Source organism: Centropristis striata, chromosome 4 (genome assembly GCF_030273125.1).
Source record: "Centropristis striata isolate RG_2023a ecotype Rhode Island chromosome 4, C.striata_1.0, whole genome shotgun sequence".
NCBI lineage: Eukaryota > Metazoa > Chordata > Actinopteri > Perciformes > Serranidae > Centropristis > Centropristis striata.
The window spans coordinates 9,118,860-9,141,982 of NC_081520.1; the positions used below are offsets into that span (position 1 = coordinate 9,118,860).

General features: G+C 42.4%; 2 protein-coding genes across 2 annotated transcripts; both read right to left on the reverse strand.

Moving 5' to 3' along the window:
• Positions 1-287: 287 nt before the first annotated feature.
• On the reverse strand, positions 288-12,313 carry LOC131969908 (extracellular calcium-sensing receptor-like). Its single transcript, XM_059331136.1, has 8 exons — positions 12,048-12,313; positions 11,554-11,848; positions 11,174-11,463; positions 10,597-10,892; positions 9,716-9,915; positions 2,032-2,253; positions 1,288-1,411; positions 288-1,192 (listed from the first exon to the last, which is right to left on the reverse strand). The coding sequence occupies exons 1-8, from the start codon at positions 12,311-12,313 to the stop codon at positions 288-290; spliced, it is 2,598 nt and encodes an 865-aa protein (XP_059187119.1).
• Positions 12,314-13,215: 902 nt separating this feature from the next.
• LOC131969910 (extracellular calcium-sensing receptor-like) lies at positions 13,216-22,540 on the reverse strand. Its single transcript, XM_059331137.1, has 8 exons — positions 22,281-22,540; positions 21,787-22,081; positions 21,401-21,690; positions 20,807-21,102; positions 19,928-20,133; positions 17,966-18,187; positions 14,218-14,341; positions 13,216-14,120 (listed from the first exon to the last, which is right to left on the reverse strand). Exons 1-8 carry the CDS (start codon positions 22,538-22,540, stop codon positions 13,216-13,218), a joined length of 2,598 nt encoding a protein of 865 aa, XP_059187120.1.
• Positions 22,541-23,123: the final 583 nt, after the last annotated feature.

The following is a 23,123-nucleotide window of genomic DNA, read 5'->3' on the forward strand; positions in this document are numbered from 1 at the left end:
AAAGTTTGTCACATTTTATGTTGCTGTCCAATCAGTGTTGATGGTAAATGTAGTTCACTAAAGCAGAACAATCTTCAGTGTCCAATTTACTGAGTAAGCTGAGTTCTCCTACTCACAGAGACAGCAATAACAAGAGGATCACATTCTCCAGTATGGCAATTCAGCTTATCTGTAAATGTAACAGGCACTGGAAGAATGTATCGCTTCAGTCATTTACTATCAAAACTGTTTGGAAAGTGATCTCAAAGCTTGCAAAGTCTCTTTTAACCTTTTCCCAACCTCATTTCTCAGGATTGATTTTTGTTCATTAAATGCTTCTTGGTGTTCTTCTCTGGCTTAAATAATATGATGAAACACTTTGGAGCAAATATACACAATATTAGTCCAAAACTGGAGGCCAGAATGGCAAATATCTCCACAGCCACAGTGAATTTCCCAGGAGAGCTGACATATGCAGGGATAAAGGTGATCCACACTGCACAGAATATCAGCATGCTGAAGGTGATCAGCTTGGCTTCATTAAAATTATCAGGTAGTTTCCGAGCCAGGACAGCTAACACAAAGCAAAAGACAGCCAGCAGGCCGATGTACCCGAGCACAGCCCAGAACCCAACAGCTGAGCCTAATGCACACTCCAGGATGATCCTCTCCTTGTATGTTGTGAGGTTTTTCATTGGAAATGGAGGACTAAGAACCAACCAAATAGTACATATTATAACTTGAATGAATGTTAAAGACACTACAGTCATTCTTTGCTGTGGAGGACCAAACCATTTCATCACATTGCTTCCTGGGAGTGTAGCTCTGAAGGCCATTAACACCACTATTGTTTTTCCAAGAACACAAGACATACAGAGGACAAAGGTGATCCCAAATGCTGTGTGGCGCAGCATGCAGGACCACTCAGAGGGCGCTCCAATGAAAGTTAATGAACATAAGAAACACAGAGTCAGAGAGTAGAGCAGCAGGAAGCTCAGCTCAGAGTTGTTGGCCCTGACAATCGGGGATGTCCTGTGACGATAGAACACAGCCGCTGTTATAATGGCAAGACAGGCACCACCAACTGAGAATGCAGCCAGGATGATTCCTAGGACCTCGTTGAAGGAAAGAAACTCTACAGGCTTGGGGAGACACGTGTCCCTCTCTGCATTAGGCCAGAACTCCTTGAGGCATGGGAAGCAATCAGGGGAATCTGAAAAAATTAAGCAAAGAGGCCTTTTAGGAGACATATTGTAAACTACTGTATATGTTGTACAGTCAACATGCATTTGGAGAAAATAGAAATACCTGTAGCATTGCTAATCTCTCCCTCAGGACATGATAAACAATCATAACAGCAGATGGGTTTTCCTTTCTGCAGCACTTTACGAGTTCCTGGAGGACAGCTGTCAGAGCACACTGACACAGGTACCTGGCACAAAGATAAAAACAAAATATCACATATTCAAATGTGCTACAAAGCTCTGATGTTTAAAAGCTAAAGTTGGTAAAAATGGCAGAATTTGAGGTAGAGTGAAAGCTTCTCTTGCAGCTCTCCCCTCCCCAACAAAGTCAACAAACAGAATCTTGGATAAGTGCTTTCCAGTTTGACCACAGTTCACGAGCAGCCATTGACATCATTGACAGCTGCGTTCAAGTCCATTCGGCTCTGATTAGTAGTTTTCTTTCAGGTGAGGTGGATTCTCAAAAATGAAGTTCAGTGTAACCTCTTACCCACTCATCATGTTTCTTCAAAAGCAGCTGATCATGGGTGTGCAATCTTTAAGTTAAACCAACCCGATTTTGCCAAAATCTCCAACAATCCAGTCAAAAATTATAGTTTTTTCTATCATTATCCCTGTACTGCAACTCATCAAGAGAACAATTTCAGATAGGATGAAGGCGTGGTTTTATTCAAAATTGCTGTAACTTTGGAATTCATCTTTTGACAGTGAGTATAGGCAGGAGGAACAGGGACCAAAACTTCACACCATGTAAGACTGTCAAATTGTAAACTTAAATGTGATAAACTAGAGCTTTTGGATTGCTTACTTGTGTGCTGCCTTCCACCCAGGTGAGGTTCCTGTTGATACGGAACTCTCTGCCCAACGGCAGTGATGCATCGTAGTGTCCGACTGTCACCAACTCAATGTTGCCACTCTCATTTTTTTGCCAGTTCACCAGCTCATATTTGGCCACAGGATCCCCGTTGGCATCAAATGACACATCATAACCATTTTGTGAAAAATTGACTTTCTTCAACTGCATGAGAACCTGTGAGGATAAATTAAACTCATAGAAAATAAACAATACTTAAAACGAGAAAATTTTAGCCGCAATGTTGACAATGTGCTGGAATTGTACAATGCAGCCACTTCCTAAGCTATTTCGTAATTATTTTGAAAAAAAAAAAAAAACTAGGTCAATCCAAAGATTCATGTTTTTATACAGATACCATTGTGGGCTTTAATTCTGAAGGCCTGGCTCATCCTGACTTTTCTGGTTGCTATGGAATTTAGGGCAGCATTAGAAAGTGGAGAGGGGAGGGGCACTCAAAACAGTTGAGAAACATAATTTAATGGAGATCACACCTCTCGAATTACTCTTGTTTTTTCTAAAGTTGTGAGTCCTAATAACGAAATATTATTATCATCAAAAAGAAATGTCTATCTTTTTTTCTTCAAGAAATTTCTGGTTTCAGTTAACATTAGTCTCTATGGAACATTTGGTTGGAATTGCTGTCACTTTCAGGCTCAGTGAGCCAAATCTGTAAGTCTGATTGATTCAGAGTAGGACTTCTGTCAAAAGGACAAAATTCTCTAATAAAATAAATAAAATAATAAATTAAATAAAATGATTTATGAAAAGTGAAAGTTGTGGGAACAAGCACAGGATTTTCAGAGAAAAATGCCAAAAAACATGTCCCATCCTCTCCCCACTCTAACTGTGATGTCATCAACTCTAGCTCTGAACATTCCACCGAATACACACCCATTATAAACTCTAAATTGCTCTGAAAAAAGCATCAAACGCAATGTAAATGACCTTTAATATGATTACAACATCACTTCATTTGTTGCTTTTTATGTTTGTTTTTTTAGTTTCTGAACATTAGTTAAGGTCAGGTTATTATCTCATATATATTAAGCAGACGTTATATTCTGTGCTTTTATTTTGAAAGCGTCTTGACGAGACCTAATAAACATCCGGTGCTTCAGATTTTACCGACAGTGGGAAAAGTGTGTCTGCAAGACTAAGATGCATGTCTTCAATGCTAAATGTGCCAAAGTTAAATGAAACGCACTAGCATCTGGCTAATAAGGGGCACATGGTTTGTTTTAGTTACTTTAATGATATATTATGTCCGGCTCGAGTTTGGTTGCCGTTGATAGTTGTATGTATGAAACGTGTTGTTGTTAGCGGTAGATACTATTAGCATCGGCCGAGCTGCCGTGTCTGTTTGTATTGAAGTTAGAAAGAGCTAGGCTAACTCGTTGATTGTTTTATTAATGTTACAGGACGTATTTTGTCTGTTTTATGTAAAGTCTGCTAAGGCTAAAAACTTTTTATTGCATTAAAAGGAAATGGTTACAAATACTTATTTAATGCTAATACAGCACTCCGTTGGAGATTGTCTTTTGATTCAAACAGATAAAAAGGGAGTTAATTTACATGATTGTTTATGTGATTAAAGCAGTCATAAATATTTTCTGTCTTCATAGCTCTTACAGTGTGTTCATACTGTGTTTGTAAAGTCTTCAGCTCTCATCCAGCAGTCCACTGATATCACAACGACAGCATCACCTGCAAGGACAGATGTGAATTACCGGCTCAAGCAGTCCAAGATAGCATAGCTCTGAACAGGCTCCCAATGCCAGAACCATCTTTATTCACTGGTGATCTAATCCAGTTTATTGAATGGAAGGCTTCCTTCACATCACTCATAGATAAAAAGAACATTGCTTCAGCTGACAAATTGCACTATTTGAAAAAATATGTAGCAGGTCCAGCTCGAAAGACACTTGATGGCATATTTTATAGAAATGACGATGAAGCCTATAATGATGCATGGAACCGTCTCAATCAAAGGTATGGTCAGCTGTTTGTTATACAAAGAGCATTCAGGGAAAAACTAGCAAACTGGCCAAAGATTCACCCAAGAGATGCTGAGGGACTCAGAGCATTTGCTGATTTCTTACACTCATGTCTGGAAGCAATGCCTTATGTTAAAGGTCTGAACATTTTGAACGATTGTGAAGAGAACCACAAACTGGTTCAGAAGTTACCTGACTGGACAGCTTCACAGTGTAACCGTAAAGTCACTCAAGTCATGAGAGATGATCAGGAATTTCCCACCTTCTACAAGTTCGTCTTCTTCGTCGTAACAGAAGCAGAGATTGCATGCAATCCTATTGCTTCATTCCACGCTCTTCACTCATCAGAAACTAACTCATCACGTCATCTGAAAGAAAGGAAGTGTAAATCCAGTGTTTATCATACACAAGCAGTTACAGAGACTGAACCTCAAGGACAGTTAAGAACAGGTTTAAAGCAACCATGTATGTTTTATCAAGACAGTAGGCATCATCACTGTCCTGAGTTCAAAAGAAAGGCTCTGGAGGAACGACGGAAATATGTGAAAGAAAAGAAACTCTGCTATGGCTGCCTGAGGACAGGCCATAATGCAAAAGACTGCCGCAATAGGCATTCATGTGATAACTGTAAAAGAAGACATCCTACACTTATTCATGATGACAACTACACTAAAGCCAAACCCACGTCAGTCTCAAATCAAGGCACCACAGAGGAAACAGCAACCACATTGTCTCTTAGTGTGACAACTAAGGAGCCATCCACCAACACTTCAATGATTGTGCCAGTATGGGTTTCCTCCGTTAGCAATCCAGGTATGGAAAGACTTGTCTATGCGCTGCTTGATACCCAAAGTGATACAGTCTTCATTGACCAAGAAGTTAGCAACAGTTTACAAGCTAAGACACATCCTGTAAAGCTGAAGTTAACAACAATGACAGGAAAGGATGCATTAATGCAAAGTCAAAGAGTGTCAGATCTGAGAGTGAGAGGCTACAGATCTCCCTCCTGCTTACAGCAAGGACTGTATACCAGTGAATCGAACACACATTCCTACCTGTGACACGGCACGGCACTGGAATCATCTCATCAAAATAGCAGATGAAATCCCACCACAGCTGGAGTGTGAAGTCGGTCTGCTGATCGGCTACAATTGCTCAAGGGCACTGGCACCACGGAAGGTAATCCTTGGAGGAGATAGCGAACGATATGCAGTTCAAACGGACCTGGGGTGGAGTATTGTAGGCCGTTCATCGAGCATCACCAAGCATCACCAGTATGTGCCACAGAGTTTCTGTCACAGAGCTTCCTCCAGTGACTCCAGCAGAGGCAATAAGGGTTCTCGAGTCCGACTTTAAAGATGCTAACAAGGACGGAAAGACAGTGTCTCAAGATGACATCTGCTTCCTGGACGTGTTAAAGGAAGGAATCAGGAGAAACATTCATGGACATTATGAGATGCCACTCCCCTTTAAAGAGAGACCCTATCTCCCTGACAATAAGCAACTAGCCATTGTACGGCTCAGTCACCTTAAAAGAAGGCTGGTGAAGGATGACAAGTACAGGGAACACTACGTGAAGTTTATTGAGGAAATCATCAGAAAGGGTGAGGCAGAGGAAGTTCACGATCATGGGAAGGAAGGAGAGAAATGGTATATTCCCCACCACGGAGTCTACCACTCCAAAAAACCTGACAAACTCCGTGTGGTTTTTGATTGCTCTGCCAAGTACAGGGGAACAAGCCTGAATGACCATCTTCTGTCAGACCCAGACCTGCTGAATAAGCTGAATGGCGTGCTTCTCAGATTCAGACAGCACCATGTTGCATTGATGTGCGACATAGAAAAGATGTTTCATCAGTTCTACGTGTATGAAGCTGACAGAGACTATCTACGTTTCCTCTGGTGGAAAGACGGTATCTTTAATGCAGAGCCACAGGAATTTCAAATGAAAGTGCATTTCTTTGGTGCTGCATCAACGCCAGGATGCACTAACTACGGACTGAAACAGCTCACTAAGACAATGAGAGTCAATTTCCCCTTGGCTCACAGTTCATCATGAAAGACTTTTATGATGACGACGGTGTCACTAGCGTAGAAAAAGTGGATGACGCTATTCAACTTGCACAGGAAGCACAAAAGCTCTGTGCTATGGTTGGACTGACTGCGCAAGTTTATGTGTAATAGCAGATCTGTGCTGGAGAGCATACCTCCATCTGAGTGTGCTGCTGAAGTGAAGGCTCTGGACCTGGTCTTCAAGGATGTGACTTTAGAGAGAGACTTGGGAATCCACTGAATCAGACACCTTCAGATTTCGTGTCTGCCTAAAAGTGGCAGGTTTGTTGCCCCTTTCCTGCTCACCGGAAAAAGGGTGCTTCAGGAAATGTGTGGGCATGGCACAGGCTGGGATGATCCCCTTCCCGGTGAACTGCAACCAGTTTGGGAGCGCTGGAAGAATGATCTTGCAAATTTGGAGAAAATCACCATACCACGCTGCTATGTGCCTCCTGGTTTCGGACAAGTGGTGAGAAAGGAGTTTCACCATTTCTCTGACGCAAGCACATGTGGTTATGGCCAGTGTTCATATTTGAGACAGGTGAACGAAGCTGTAAGTGTTCATTGTGCTCTGGTTATGGGAAAGTCCCGAGTTGCTCCAATCAAGGTCACGACAATCCCTCGGCTAGAACTGGCAGCCACAGCGAGCAACACTTTGAAGGAGGAGCTTGGTTTAACAGATGTTGTTGAATATTTCTGGACTGATTCGAAAGTGGTCTTGGGATATATCAACAATGAAGCACGTTGTTTTCACACCTTCGCGTCAAATCGGATACAGAAAATACATCTCAGCTCCTCTCCTCAGCAATGGAGATATGTCTCAACCACTGATAACCCGGCAGACCTCGCATCTAGGGGTTCAAGCGCAAGTGAAATGCTCACATCAAGCTGGTTCACAGGACCTCAGTTCTTATGGGAGAAAGAGATACCTCCAGCTACAGATGTCAGCACAGAAATGCAGATTGGAGATCAAAAGAATTGAAGTCAAAAGGATTCAGACTCTAAACACACAGACAAAGGAACAGTTGAGTCTTTCAGACCGCTTGTCAAAATTCTCTTCATGGTCAAAGGCAATCCAAGCTGTAGCTCGTCTCATTCGTCGTGTCAGGAATGATAAGTCAACAGACCACAGCACTGTAAAAGAACGAGAAGATGCATGCTGCATCATCATAAGAGACTTACAGAGACAAGCATATCCAGAAAAGATAAAGTTGCTCAGTAAGGTAACTCAACTTCCCTCTCAGAGTAAACTGTTTCGGATGGATGCTTTCCTTGATCAAGATGGACTCCTTAAGGTGGAAGGAGGAAGACTGAAAAATGCATCACTCCCTACCTCACTGAAGCATCCAATCATTATACCAAGGAATCATCACATCACCAAGGCAATAATTGCTCACTGTCACGAGAAAGTCCAACATCAGGGAAAAGGCTTGACTATTAATGAGATCAGATCAGATGGATTCTGGATTCCAGGAATCAACAGAGCTGTGGCAACGCATCTACATCAATGTGTTACATGATGGAAACTCAGAAGGTTCACAGAGGAACAGCAAATGGCAGATTTGCCATCTGAGCGTGTGGATCCATCACCACCTTTCACCTATTGTGGAATGGACTGTTTTGGTCCGTTTCTAACCAAACAAGGACGCAAGATACAAAAGAGATATGGTCTGCTTTTCACCTGCCTTTGCTGTCGAGCTATCCACATTGAAATGTTAGACGACATGTCAACAGATGCCTTCATAAATGGACTTTGTTGTTTCATTGCTATAAGAGGAGCAGTGCGTGACATAAAATGTGACCAAGGAACAAATTTTGTTGGAGCTAAAAACGAACTGAATGAAGCTCTCAAGCAAGTGGATGCTAATCGTCTGACTACGTTTTTGGCTGAGAAACAATGTGACTTCAGCATGAACGCTCCGCATGCAAGCCATGCTGGAGGCATATGGGAGAGACAGATCCGAACGGTGAGGAATGTTCTTCGTTCCACTCTTTCACCCTCATCAGGCAGGCTAGCAGATGCCTCCCTACGGACATTCTTTTATGAGGTAGCAGCTATTGTGAACAGTTGTCCACTCACAGTTGACAACTTAAATGATCCTGATAGTCCAGAGCCACTAACGCCTAATCACCTACTCACCATGAAAACCACAGCAGCCTTACCACCTCCTGGCAGATTCATCATAGAGGATATGTATGCTCGTAAGAGGTGGCGTCGTGTTCAGTATCTGGCGGAGCAGTTCTGGGGCCGTGTCTGTCTCTATTGAAGTTAGAAAGAGCTAGGCTAACTCATTGATTGTTTTATTAATATAACAGGGCGTATTTTGTCTGTTTTATGTAAAGTCTGCTAAGGCTAAAAACTGTTTATTGCATTAAAAGGAAATGGTTACAAATACTTATTTAATGCTAATACAGCACTCCATTGGAGATTGTCTTTTGATTTAAACAGATAAAAAGGGAGTTAATTTACATGATTGTTTATGTGATTAAAGCAGTCATAAATATTTCCATTTAAGTAAAAGGAAATAATAATAAGATAACTGTATTTTATTTTCTGTCTTCATAGCTCTTACGGTGTGTTCATACTGTGTTTGTAATTGAATATGATCCACGGAATAAAACCATGTGAACCATCAGTTTGAGAGTTTGACCATCATTTAGCCGGGGACGCTACACGTAAAATGCAATTTCATGAAGCCTGCAAGCAATCAAACTGGCCATTTGGCACAACTCCTATGTCTTGTGAATTGTTTGAACTTCCATAAAATGTTTTACTTTAAAGTATAGCGAATTGGCATAGCCCCAATGTGAGGTGAACGAGCGATTGTAGGAAACCCATTTTGCATAAACTTAATAATTTGTGTTGTTTCTAAGAACATGTGATTCCATATATACTGTACGTATTTGCCTGTTTTGGACATCATTTCTGTTCTGTTTTGTAGAGTCAGGTTTTATTTTGAAGGACATTATTTTCTTCGTTCTTCCTGTGTTTTGTTGCTACTGAATGAATGAGCTAGTGGTAGAAACTGTAAAAGTTAAAGATGGTAAAAGGAAAATAAGGAAATAAAAAAGAAACGGCAACAAAGTGTATGTTTTAGCAACCCCCGTGGAAGCAAGGTTGGTGTGTGTTATGTGCTTATGGTGATATTTAATTAATAATTGATGACTTATGTCTGAAAATTATACTAACTTTTGCCCGCCTGTAGGTTGCTTGGTGATGTGGAAAATGAAACGTGATTGTTTTGTTTTCTCTGTTTATTAGTTCTCACATTGGTTAACGGAGCTGATTTTGCTGGAACAGAAATAAATAGCCTGTTAAAACCATCAGTCGAGTCTCTGACCATCTTTCGGGGGGTATGCTACGGTGATTTCATGCAACTTTTGGCTATTTTTGGTGTTGCGCAGCACCAAGTACTTCGACCGAAAGTGTGGCGGAAGATGAAGAATGATAAGAAATAAGTATGGAGGAGATGAAACAGTCTCATTAGATCTATGATTGTGAATGTCACACCAAATAATAATTTCATTAATTTGTATGGTATAGCTTTTAAAAGAACATTGGTGTGGTCACCTATCTGTTTTTCACTGACCTCTTTTGACTCTATCCTGGTGTATTTGTCACACTGAGTTGGAGAATTTGTTTCCTGACACACTGCATTATGAATGGCATGTGCAATTGCATAGACAGCCTTGTATACCATGTTGGTGATCCGGAGCTGAGATGTGTCAGTGTATAGAGTCTGGAGCATCTGTATGTCTTCACTTCCATCACACAGACTCTTGTTTGTGACTGCACCTAAAAAATCACAGAGACAGAGGAAAGGGATGTTTTTTCAACCCTAAAAATTACAACTTACCGCAGCAAGTCATATCCATGAAGCACTTTTGTAGATGTAAAATATGCATTTTTAATTTAAAACACTCTTGAAGCAAAAAACACTGATTCGGAGACATAACAGGCAGTGACAATATGTGCATGTTAAAAAACTGTTCATGTCTAAACTATAAAAATATGTAAAATTTACATACTGACTTGACCGGTTTTAACATGTTTAAAATATGCACACGATCTGAAACCACTGACGGTATGATAGTTTAATTACATCCAGACAAGCGTATATTCTGTAATGGATATGTGATATGAGTCCAATTTTTCATCTCTATTTAGCTTAATGACCTGGAGACTGTCTCTATATTGTGTGCTTGTGTTTGTGGCTTTAGTGTTGACATAAAACACTGTAGCAAAGTTTAAACCTTCATCAAGACAGCAGAATGCCAAAACCTGACCTGAGCGATCATCATTTTAAGTGAGATTATCAGAGATGCCTCCTCATGAGTAAATTCAATAACAACAGACTTCATGCTAAATATGGGATTTGGTCTTAAACTAACTGCTGCTTCACTCAGATATTCTGAGAAAAACAACAAAACTGAAACACAAGGACCCAAACATAAGATTCAACTCTCTCACTTTTTCTCAGCCTGCAGTTGAATACATCTTCCCAGAACTCAGTGAGCAGTGGAGAGGCAGCCACTTTAGAGGGAGAGAGGTCCAGCAAGAAGTCTCTCAGACCTGGGATGACTGATTGCTCAATGCCAAATCCAATAGCTCCAGCACAGAAGCTGAACCTCAGCATGTCTGGGTCTGTTACCCAGGCCTCACTGCCTATCCACACACGAGGTGGAAAAGGCTCAAGAGAAAGCTCCTCTAGCAGAATCCTCATGTCTACATTGGCTGTGAATGCCACAACAACCACAGCTGTTGACCTGGAGAGAAATTATATCAGCACAAACATAAACATAAGATCATAAACACAAACATACATGTGGGAGATAGCATGGAAAATTATAGTTTTGTATTTGGCCTCACTGACATGAAGAAGAATGTAAGTAACAAATATGAGAAAAATAGACGTGTAAAAGATGCACTTCTAATGTGTCTTAGATAACAAAATATTCAATCTCAAATGTTTACAAATGTTATGGTTCTGTGTGCAGAAGGTCAGTGTCAGCACAGGGAACAAAACTACAATCAGTGATGTAGAAACCTGCGGATAACGTCAGCTACTCTCTGGATCCTGCTACGTGGGTTGGTCCGAAGGAAAGCTTCAGAGTATTCCACACAGATCCCCTCTCTGCGTGCTGCAGCCAGGAAAGACGCCATGCCATTATTGCCATAATCTGAATCCGACCGGACAGCACCTATCCAAGTCCAGCCAAAGTGTTTGACCAGCTTGGCCAGCGCGTCAGCCTGGAACTGGTCACTTGGGATTGTTCTGAAGAAACTCGGGTACTGCTGCTTATCAGACAGGCATGCACAAGTGGCAAAGTGGCTCACCTAACGAAAAACAACAGTTTAATTATTTACGGGACAAAAAAATCAGCTAAAGTTTGAACAAACAGATTGCCAGAAATTCAGAACATTTACTTGAGGGATGTTAAAAGGCCCGAAAACACGCGACATGCTGATGGATGGCGTGGACACACACTCGCCAACAACCGCCATCACCATACCAGACTGTGAACAGTTGTCGCCGGTGTAAAACACCGGGTCCAGGCTGTTTGAAAGCTGGAATGCCACATGCACTGCCACGGGCACCGAGGCACACGAGTCGTAGATCTGATAACCGAGTCTGATGCCCGGCAGCAGCTCCGTGCTGTTGTTAATCTCCTCGATGGCGAAGATCATTGCGCTTGAGAAGCGCAGTTCACGGGGGATAATGCTGCACACAGAAACTCATATCAACTCCATAAGCACATGCAAGAATTTACACAAATATATATAGTAGAACTGCAATACATATCTACTGTAAGAGCACTGCATCTGTGAACCAAATTGTCAGCAAGTCAATAAAATTAACAACATTTCCATCCTCACACAGTCTAAAAGCCTCTTATCCCACTTTTCTCCCTCTTACTAACCTCCCTTTGCACCTTAGTGGCTCAGGCATGTAGGTGTAGTTATTCTCCACTGTGTGCACCTTGTAATGTATAGCGAAAGCACCACCAAGAACATAGTCACCATCCATTGAGAAAGCAGGTAGACGAGTGGTACTCTGTCGCTTACATTTCAAAGATGCCACCTCAGAGCTGACCCTAGCACTAGAAACATTCAAGACAAGAGCTGAGTTCAGCTCACACAGACCCAGAGACAGGATCAGAGTAATAGAGAGAGCAGTGATCTCCATCCCTCAACTGTCTGTGTGGGAATACTGCATGTGTGTTATCACTGGTTTATATAAACTTTTCAGACAAACCATCCCTCCTTCTACTGTACGTCAGCTGACTGTACATCAAAGAGAATTCTTTCTATAGGCCATGCAATATTATCTGCATTAAGTGCCCATGTGTCTTTTCTTTTCTTCTCTCCTTACAGAGTTTTCAATGTAAACACCAAATGGTTTCCTTATTTTATCCAACCGTTATACGCTTTTTTGTTTCTTTTGAGCTCATATTGCAGTTAAATCTAACAAATGCACCTTTAATATCTTGTTTTTGTGGTTCAATCCCTTCTTACATAATGTGAAAACAAAAATATTTTTGAAAAAGCAACAATTTTATGACAGCGTCAAGACATAACACAGAAGCAAGCCTTTTTCTGTATTTAAATGTATTTATTTACTCATTTAGCTCATAGTCAAATCATTTAAGTGATTAAATAAGTTCATAACATATTAAATAACTTTCACAAAGTGGAAAATATTATGTTAAACGTTTGATGTTAAATATTTTGTCAATATTTAAAAGTGAAGACTGTTCAGTGTGCACATTTTAAGCATTATACTGTATGCTATGGGAAAGTTTGTGACATTTTATGTTGCTGTCCAATCAGTGTTGATGGTAAATGTAGTTCACTAAAGCAGAACAATCTTCAGTGTCCAATTTACTGAGTAAGCTGAGTTCTCCTGCTCACAGAGACAGCAATAACAAGAGGATCACATTCTCCAGTATGGCAATTCAGCTTATCTGTAAATGTAACAGGCACTGGAAGAATGTATCGCTTCAGTCATCTACATTTACTATCAAAACTGTTTGGAAAGTGACCTCAAGGCTTGCAAAGTCTCTTTTAACCTTTTGCCAACCTCATTTCTCAGGATTGATTTTTGTTCATTAAATGCTTCTTGGTGTTCTTTTCTGGCTTAAATAATATGATGAAACACTTTGGAGCAAATATACACAATATTAGTCCAAAACTGGAGGCCAGAATGGCAAATATCTCCACAGCCACAGTGAATTTCCCAGGAGAGCTGACATATGCAGGGATAAAGGTGATCCACACTGCACAGAATATCAGCATGCTGAAGGTGATCAGCTTGGCTTCATTAAAATTATCAGGTAGTTTCCGAGCCAGGACAGCTAACACAAAGCAAAAGACAGCCAGCAGGCCGATGTACCCGAGCACAGCCCAGAACCCAACAGCTGAGCCTAATGCACACTCCAGGATGATCCTCTCCTTGTATGTTGTGAGGTTTTTCATTGGAAATGGAGGACTAAGAACCAACCAAATAGTACATATTATAACTTGAATGAATGTTAAAGACACTACAGTCATTCTTTGCTGTGGAGGACCAAACCATTTCATCACATTGCTTCCTGGGAGTGTAGCTCTGAAGGCCATTAACACCACTATTGTTTTTCCAAGAACACAAGACATACACAGGACAAAGGTGATCCCAAATGCTGTGTGGCGCAGCATGCAGGACCACTCAGAGGGCGCTCCAATGAAAGTTAATGAACATAAGAAACACAGAGTCAGAGAGTAGAGCAGCAGGAAGCTCAGCTCAGAGTTGTTGGCCCTGACAATCGGGGATGTCCTGTGACGATAGAACACAGCCGCTGTTATAATGGCAAGACAGGCACCACCAACTGAGAATGCAGCCAGGATGATTCCTAGGACCTCGTTGAAGGAAAGAAACTCTACAGGCTTGGGGAGACACGTGTCCCTCTCTGCATTAGGCCAGAACTCCTTGGGGCATGGGAAACAATCAGGGGAATCTGAAAAAATTAAGCAAAGAGGCCTTTTAGGACACATACTGTAAACTACTGTATATGTTGTACAGTCAACATGCATTGTGAAAAAAAATAGAAATACCTGTAGCATTGCTAATCTCTCCCTCAGGACATGGTAAACAATCATAACAGCAGATGGGTTTTCCTTTCTGCAGCACTTTACGAGTTCCTGGAAGACAGCTGTCAGAGCACACTGACACAGGTACCTGACACAAAGATAAAAACAAAATATCACATATTCAAATGTGCTACAAAGCTCTGAGGTTAAAAAGCTAAAGCTGGTAAAAATGGCAGAATTCGAGGTAGAGTGAAAGCTTCTCTTGCAGCTCCCCCCATCCATCCATCCATCCATCCATCCATTTTCTTCCGCTTATCCAGGGCCGGGTCGCGGGGGCAGTTAGCTAAGTAGGGCATTTCAGGCGCCCCTTTCCCCTGTCACAACGTCCAGCTCCTCCTGGGGGACCCCGAGGTGTTACCAGGCCAGGCGAGAGATATAATCCCTCCACCGTGTTCTGGGTCTTCCCCGGGGCCTCCATGTCATGCTCCGCTCTACCCTCACTCATGAACAAGACCCCGATATACTTGAACTCCCTCGCTTGAGGCAGTATCTCTCTCCCTACCCAGAGGGGGCAGTCCACCTTTTTCCAGCAGAGAACCATGGCCTCAGACTTGGAGGTGCTGGCTCTCATCCCAACCGCTTAGCACTCGGCTGCAAACTGCCCCAATGGGTGCTGGAGGTCCGGCTTGATGAGGCCAAAAGAACCCCATCATCTGCAAAAAGCAGAGATGCAATTCTTAGGTCACCAAACCGGACCCCTTCCTCCCCCTGGCTGTGCCTTGACATCCTGTCCATGAAGACCACGAACAGAATCGGAGACAAGGGGCAACCCTGGCGGAAGCCAACACCCACTGGGAACGTGTTTGACGTTGTGCCGAGTATGCGGACACAGCTCTCACTTTGGTTATATAGGGACCTGATAGCTCGTAGCAACGAGCCCGGGAACCACATATTCCTGCAGTACCCCCCATAAAACTCCCCAAGGTACACGGTCGTAAGCCTTCTCCAAGGCTGAGCAGTGTGATTCCATGGTAATTGGAACACACCCTCTGGTCCCCCTTTTTTAAAAATGGGAACCACCACCCTGGTCTGCCACTCCACTGGCACTGTCCCAGACCTCCATGTGACACGAAAGAGGCATGTCAACCATGACAGCCCAACAGTGTCCAGAGCCTTCAGCACCTCAGGGCGAATCTCATCTAACCCTGGCGCCTTGCCACCGGGCAGCTTTTTGACAATCTCGGCGACTTCTGCCAGGGATACTGATGAGTCTTCCCCTGAGTCAGACTCTGCCTCTTCCACAGAGGACGTGTTGGCTGGATTAACGAGTTCCTCAAAGTGCTCTTTCCACCGTCTGAGGACATCCCCAGAATCCCCCCCTCCATGGCCTCCCCGAATTCCTCCCATACCCGAGTTTTTGCTAGAGCGACTGCCGCAGCTGCCGCCCTTCTGGCTGATCCACCGCTACCTGATCCAAGTCACCACCAGCTGGTGATCAGTTGACAGCTCTGCTCCTCTCTTTACCCGAGTGTCCAGAACATGCAGCCGCAGATCTTGTGATACGATAATAAAATCAATCATCGATCTTTGGCCTAGAGTGCTCTGTCACCAGGTACACTTATGAGCAACTCGATGTTCAAACATGGTGTTTGTTATGGACAATCTGTGACTAGCACAGAAGTCCAATTACAAAACACCACTCGGGTTCAGATCGGGCAGGCCGTTCCCCTTCCAGGACACCACCCAGAGACTCCAAGAAGGCCGGGTACTCCGAGCTGCTGTTTCGTGCATAAGCACAGACAACAGTCAGAGACCTCCTCCTCGCGACTTGCGGGCACAAGCAGGCAACCCTCTCGTTCCTCGGGGAGAACTCCAACACAGCGGCGCTCAGCCGGGGGCTTGTGAGTATCCCCACACCCGTCCGGCGCCTCTCACCCTGGGCAACTCCGGAAAAGGAGAGAGTCCAGCCTCTCTCCAGGAGTTTGGTTCCAGAGACGCTCCACCTCCCGCACAAGCTCGGGCTCCTTCCCTGCCAGCGAGGTGATGTTCCTATGCCCTACTCTGCGGGGGTGGGCCCACAGGTCGGTCGGATCCATGTGGCTTTTTCAGGCTCAGCCCAGCGGGGCCCCATGGACAAAAGCCCGGCCACCAGACGCTCGCCTTCGTGCTCCCCTCCCGGGTCTGGCTCCAGGAGGGGGGCCCGGTTTACCCGTGCCGGGCGAGGTACACTGATATACTAAGATCCGCTTCATAGGAGTCTTTTGAATCGCTCTTAGTCTGGCCCCTCCCCTGGGACCACTTTGCATTGGGAGAAACACAGCTCCCAGGATCACTGGAGCACACAAACCCCTCCAACACGATAAGGTGGCGAATCTTGGAGAAGCAGCTCTCCCCTCCCCAACACAGTCAACAAACAGAATCTTGGATAAGTGCTTCCCAGTTTGACCGCAGTTCACCAGCAGCCATTGACATCATTGACAGCTGCGTTCAATTCCATTCGGCTCTGATTAGTTTTTTTCTTTCAGGTGAGGTGGATTCTCAAAAATGAAGCTCAGTGTAATCTCTAACCCACTCATGTTTCTTTAAAAGCAGCTGACCATGAGTGTGCAATCTTTAAGTTAAACCAACCCGATTTTTTGTAGCTTTTATTGACAGGAGAGATATTGAGAGTGAAAGGGGGAGACAGAGGGGAAGACATGCGGGAAAGGGCTCCGAGCCGGATTCGAACCCGGGCTGCCCGCTGACAAGGACTGGGCCTCTGTGGTATGGGCTCTACCAGGTGTGCCACCAGGAACGCCCCAAACCAACACGATTTTGCCAAAATCTCCAACAATCAAGTCAAAAATTATATTTTTCTATCACTATCCCTGTACTGCAACTCAGCAAGAGAACAATTTCAGATAGGATGAAGCCGTGGTTTTATGCAAAAATGCTGTAACTTTGGAATTTATCTTTTGACAGCGAGTATAGGCAGGAGGTACAGAGACCAAAACACTTCATACCTTGTAAAGCCTGATTTCCACCGGGCGCGTTACTGCAGCGTAACGTCAGCGTTGCGTATGACTTTGCAAATAGGTAACACTCTAATCAATGAGAGCATTTCCACCGGGCGCGTAGCGTAACGTTACTGCAGCGTCGCGTCAGCGTCTCTATGCGAGCATTAGGTAGGACTTCTATTTCTCCGCGAGACGCTGCCAAATCGCGTGAATCTCAACAGAGCAGATCGCACTAGACAGGAAGTCCGACTCAGAATCAGCGTAAAACACTTCCGCCCCTTTCAAAATAAAACACAATACGCAGTTCATGCAGCCTAAAACTACTTCACGTCAACATTATCTTACAAGAGACTGATTGTTGAAGTGGAACATCATACAATCATTTATGACATAACATATTGTTTTCATAAGGATAGATGGTCAGATCAACATATCTTTCACCTCAGAGAAGCAAAGTAAGTTGGTTTTTGTTGTTGTTGTTGACTTTATACACACAGTTTATCCATAGACTGTATAAATAGAGTTTAAAGTTTATCACGGGATCTTGCGGTCTCCCGTATGGTCAGGATTATCGCGTGATCTCGTTATCTCGCGTGTATACGGCCAGCTCGCTAAGCTGACGTGCTGCTGCTGTAACGTGCCCGGTGTGAATAGACAGACGCAGCAAAAACGCTGTGGAGACGTGCTGCTGCTGTAACGCGTCTGGTGGAAATCCCCAGTAAGACTGTCAAATTGTAAACCAAAATATTTTAAACTAGAGCTTTTGGATTCCTTACTTGTGTGCTGCCCTCCACCCAGGTGAGGTTCCTGTTGATACGGAACTCTCTGCCCACCGGCAGTGATGCATCGTAGTGTCCGACTGTCACCAACTCGATGTTGCCACTCTCAGTTTTTTGCCAGTTCACCAGCTCATATGTGGCCATAGGATCCCCGTTGGCGTCAAATGACACATCATAACCATTTTGCGAAAAATGTACTTTCTTTAACTGCATAAGAACCTGTGAGGTTTAAATAAAGTAATAGAAAATAATAATAATTAAAATGAGAAAATTTGATCCAAAATGTTGACAGTGTGCTTTCACAATACAGCCACGTCCTTAACTTCCTATTAATTAAAAGTGGTAAAAAGTACGTAATTGTTCTGAAAAAAAAAAAAAAAACTAGGTTCCTCCCAAGATTCATGTTAACATGCAAATACCATTGTGCTTTAATTCTGAAGGCCTGGCTCATCCTGACTTTTCTGGTTGCTATGGTGTTTAGGGCAGCATTAGAAAGTGGAGAGGGGAGGGGCCCTCAAAACAGTTGAGAAACGTAATTTAATGGAGATCACACCTCTCAAATTACTCTTGTTTTTTCTAAAGTTGTGAGTCCTAATAACAAAATATTATCATCAAAAAGAAATGTCTATCTTTTTTTCTTCAAGAAATTTCTGGTTTCAGTTAACATTAGTCTCTATGGAACATTTGGTTGGAATTGCTGTCACTTTCAGGCTCAGTGAGTCAAATCTGTAAGTCTGATTGATTCAGAGTAGGACTTCTGTCAAAAGGACAAAATTCTCAAAAATGATTTATGAAAAGTGAAAGTTGTGGGAACAAGCACCGGATTTTCAGAGAAAAATGCCAAAAATATGTCCCATCCTCTTTCCACTCCAGCTGTGATGTCATCAACTCTAGCTCTGAACATTCCACCCAATACACACCCACTATAAACTCTAAAACGCTCTGAAAAAAGCATCAAACGTAAAATGCAATTTCATGAAGCGTACAAGCAATCAAACTGGCCATTTGGCACAACTCTTATGTCTTGTGAATCGTTTAAACTTCCATAAAATGTTCTACGTTAAAGTATAGCGAATTGGCACAGCCCTAATGTGAGGTGTTACAGCGATTGTAGCAAACCCATTTTGCATAAACTTAATAATTTGTGTTGTTTCTAAGAACATGTGATTCCATATATACTGTACGTATTTGCCTGTTTTGGACATAATTTCCGTTTCGTAGAGTCAGATTTTATTTTGAAGGGAATTATTTTTTTCTTTCATCCTGTGTTTTGTTGCTACTGAATGAATGAGCTAGTGGTAGAAACTGTAAAAGTTTAAGATGGTAAAAGGAAAATAAGGAAATAAAAAAGAAACAGCAACAAAGTGCATGTTATAGCAACCCCCGTGGAGGCAAGGTTGGTGTGTGTTATGTGCTTATGGTGATATTTAATTAATAATTGATGACTTGTGTCGGAAAATTATATGAACTTTTGCTGCCTGTTGGTTGCTTGGTAATGTGGAAAATGAAATGTGATTGTTTTGTTTTCTCTGTTTTTAGTTCTCACGTTGGTTTACGGAGCTGATTTTGCTGGAACAGCAATAAAAAGCCTATTAAATCCATCAGTCGAGTCTCTGACCATCTTTCGGAGGGTATACTACAGTGCTTTCATTATTTCTTTGCGATTGTTACGAAAACACGGAGGCTAATCTCTGACAAAAAATATAGCACACCATTTCTGATTATGACCTATGATTTCATGCAACTTTTGGCAGTTTTTGGTGTTGCGCAGCACCAAGTACTTCGACCGAAAGTGTGGCGGAAGATGAAGAATTATAAGAAATAAGTAAGGAGGAGATTAATCGGTTTCATTAGATCTATGGTTCCGAATGGCACACCAAATAATAAGAATTTCATTAATTTGTATGGTATAGCTTTTAAAAGAACATTGGTGTGGTCACCTATTTGTTTTTTACTGACCTCTTTAGACTCTATCCTGGTGTATTTGTCACACTGAGTTGTAGAATTTGTTTCCTGACACACTGCTTTATGAATGGCATGTGCTATTGCATAAACTGCCTTGTATACCATGTTAGTGATCCGGAGCTGAGATGTGTCAGTGTACAGAGTCTGGAGCGTCTGTATGTCTTCACTTCCATCACACAGACTCTTGTTTGGGACTGCACCTAAAAAATCAGAGACAAAGGAAAGGGACGTTTTTTCAACCCTAAAAATTACAACTTATCGCAGCAAGTCATATCCATAAAGCACTTTTGTAGATGTAAAATATGCATTTTTAATCTAAAGCACTCTTGAAGCAAAAAAGACTGATTCAGAGACATCACAGGCAGTGAGAATATGTGCATGTTAAAAAACTGTTCATGTCTAAACTATAACAGTATGTAAAATTTACATACTGACTTGACCGGTCTTAACATGTTTAAAATATGCGAAAGATCTGAAACCACTGACGGTATAATAGGTTAATTACATTCAGACACGCGTATATTCTGTAATGGATATGTGATATGAGTCCATTTTTTCATCTCTATTTAGTTTAATTACCTGGAGACTGTTTCTATATGGTGTGCTTCTGTTTGTGGCTTTAGTGTTGACATAAAACACTGTAGCAGAGTTTAAACCTTCATCAAGACAGCACAATGCCAAAACCTGACCTGAGCGATCATCGTTTTAAGTTAGGTTATCAGAGATGCCTCCTCATGAGTAAATTCAATGACAACAGATTTCATGCTAATTCTGGGATTTGGTCTTAAACTAACAGCTGCTTCACTCAGCTGGTCTGAGAAAAACAACAAAACTGAAACACAAGGACCCAAACATAAGATTCAACTCTCTCACTTTTTCTCAGCCTGCAGTTGAATGCATCCTCCCAGAACTCAGTGAGCAGTGGAGAGGCAGCCACTTTAGAGGGAGAGAGGTCCAGCAAGAAGTCTCTCAGACCTGGGATGACTGATTGCTCAATGCCAAATCCAATAGCTCCAGCACAGAAGCTGAACCTCAGCATGTCTGGGTCTGTTACCCAGGCCTCACTGCCTATCCACTGGAGAGGTGGAAAAGGCTCAAGAGAAAGCACTTCTAGCAAAATCTTCATGTCTGCATTCGATGTAAATGCCACAACAACCATAGATGTCGACCTGGAGAGACATTATACTTCATTAAATTATATCAGCACAAACATCAAATTGAGTTCATAAACAAAAACATACATGTGGCAGATAGCATCAAAAATTATAGTTCAGTATTTGGCCTCACTGACATGAAGAAGAATGTAAGTAACAAATATGAGAGAAATAGACGTGTGTAAAACATGCACTTCTAATGTGTCTTAGATAATAAAATATTCAATCTCAAATGTGTACACATTTTATGGTTCTGTGTGCAGAAAGTCAGTGTCAGCACAGGGAACAAAACTACAATCAGTGATGTAGAAACCTGCGGATAACGTCAGCTACTCTCTGGATCCTGCTACGTGGGTTGGTCCGATAGAAAGCTTCAGAGTATTCCACACAGATCCCTGCTCTGCGTGCTGCGGCCAGGAAAGACGCCATGCCATTATTGCCATAATCTGAATCCGACCGGACAGCACCTATCCAAGTCCAGCCAAAGTGTTTGACCAGCTTGGCCAGCGCGTCAGCCTGGAACTGGTCACTTGGGATTGTTCTGAAGAAACTCGGGTACTGCTGCTTATCAGACAGGCATGCACAAGTGGCAAAGTGGCTGACCTTAAGATAAACAACAGTGCAATTATTGAACTGGACAAAACAATCAGCTCAAGTTTACATTGAACAAGCAAATTACCAGAAATTCAGAACATTTACTTGAGGGATGCTAAAAGGCCCGAGGACACGCGACATGCTGATGGAATGCATGGACGAACCCTCGCCAACAACTGCCGTCACCATACCAGACTGTGAGCAGTTGTCGCCGGTGTAAAACACCGGGTCCAGGCCGTTTGAAAGCTGGAATGCCACATGCACCGCCACAGGCACCGAGGCGCACGTGTCGTAGATCTGATAACCGAGTCTGATGCCCGGCAGCAGCTCCGTGCTGTTGTTAATCTCCTCGATGGCGAAGATCATTGCACTTGAGAAGCGCAGTGTACGGGGGATAATGCTGCAAACAGAAACACATGTCAACTCCATAAACACATGCAAGAATTTACACAAATATATATAGTAGAACTGCAATTCATATCTACTGTAAGAGCACTGCATCTGTGAACCAAATTGTCAGCAAGTCAATAAAATTAATAACATTTCCATCCTCACACAGTCTAAAAGCCTCTTATCCCACATTTCTTCATTTTACTAACCTCCCTTTGCACCTTAGTGGCTCAGGCATGTAGGTGTAGTTATTCTCCACTGTGTGCACCTTGTAATGTATAGAGAAAGCACCACCAATGACGTAGTCACCGTCCACTGAGAAAGCAGGTAGACGAGTGGCACTCTGGAGCTTACATTTCAAAGATGCCGCCTCAGAGCTGACCCTAGCACCAGAAACATTCAAGGCAAGAGCTGAGTTCAGCTCACACAGAGACAGGATCAGACTAATAGAGAGAGCAGTGATCTCCATCCCTCAACTGTCTGTGTGGGAATACTGCATGTGTGTTATCACTGGTTTATATAAACTTTTCAGACAAACCATCCCTCCTTCTACTGTACGTCAGCTGACTGTACATCAAAGAGAATTCTTTCTATAGGCCATGCAATATTATCTGCATTAAGTGCCCATGTGTCTTTTCTTTTCTTCTCTCCTTACAGAGTTTTCAATGTAAACACCAAATGGTTTCCTAATTTTATCCAACCGTTATACCCTTTTTTGTTTCTTTTGAGCTCATATTGCAGTTAAGTCTAACAAATGCAGCTTTAATATCTTGTTTGTGTGGTTCAATCCCTTCTTACATAATGTGAAAACAAAAATATTTTTGAAAAAGCAACAATTTTACGACAGCGTCAAGACATAACACAGAAGCAAACCTTTTTCTGTATTTAAATGTATTTATTTACTCATTTAGCTCATCATCAAATCATTTAAGTGATTAAATAAGTTCATAACATATTAAATAACTTTCACAAAGTGGAAAATATTATGTTAAACGTTTGATGATAAATATTTAGTCAATATTTAAAAGTGAAGACTGTTCAGTGTGCACATT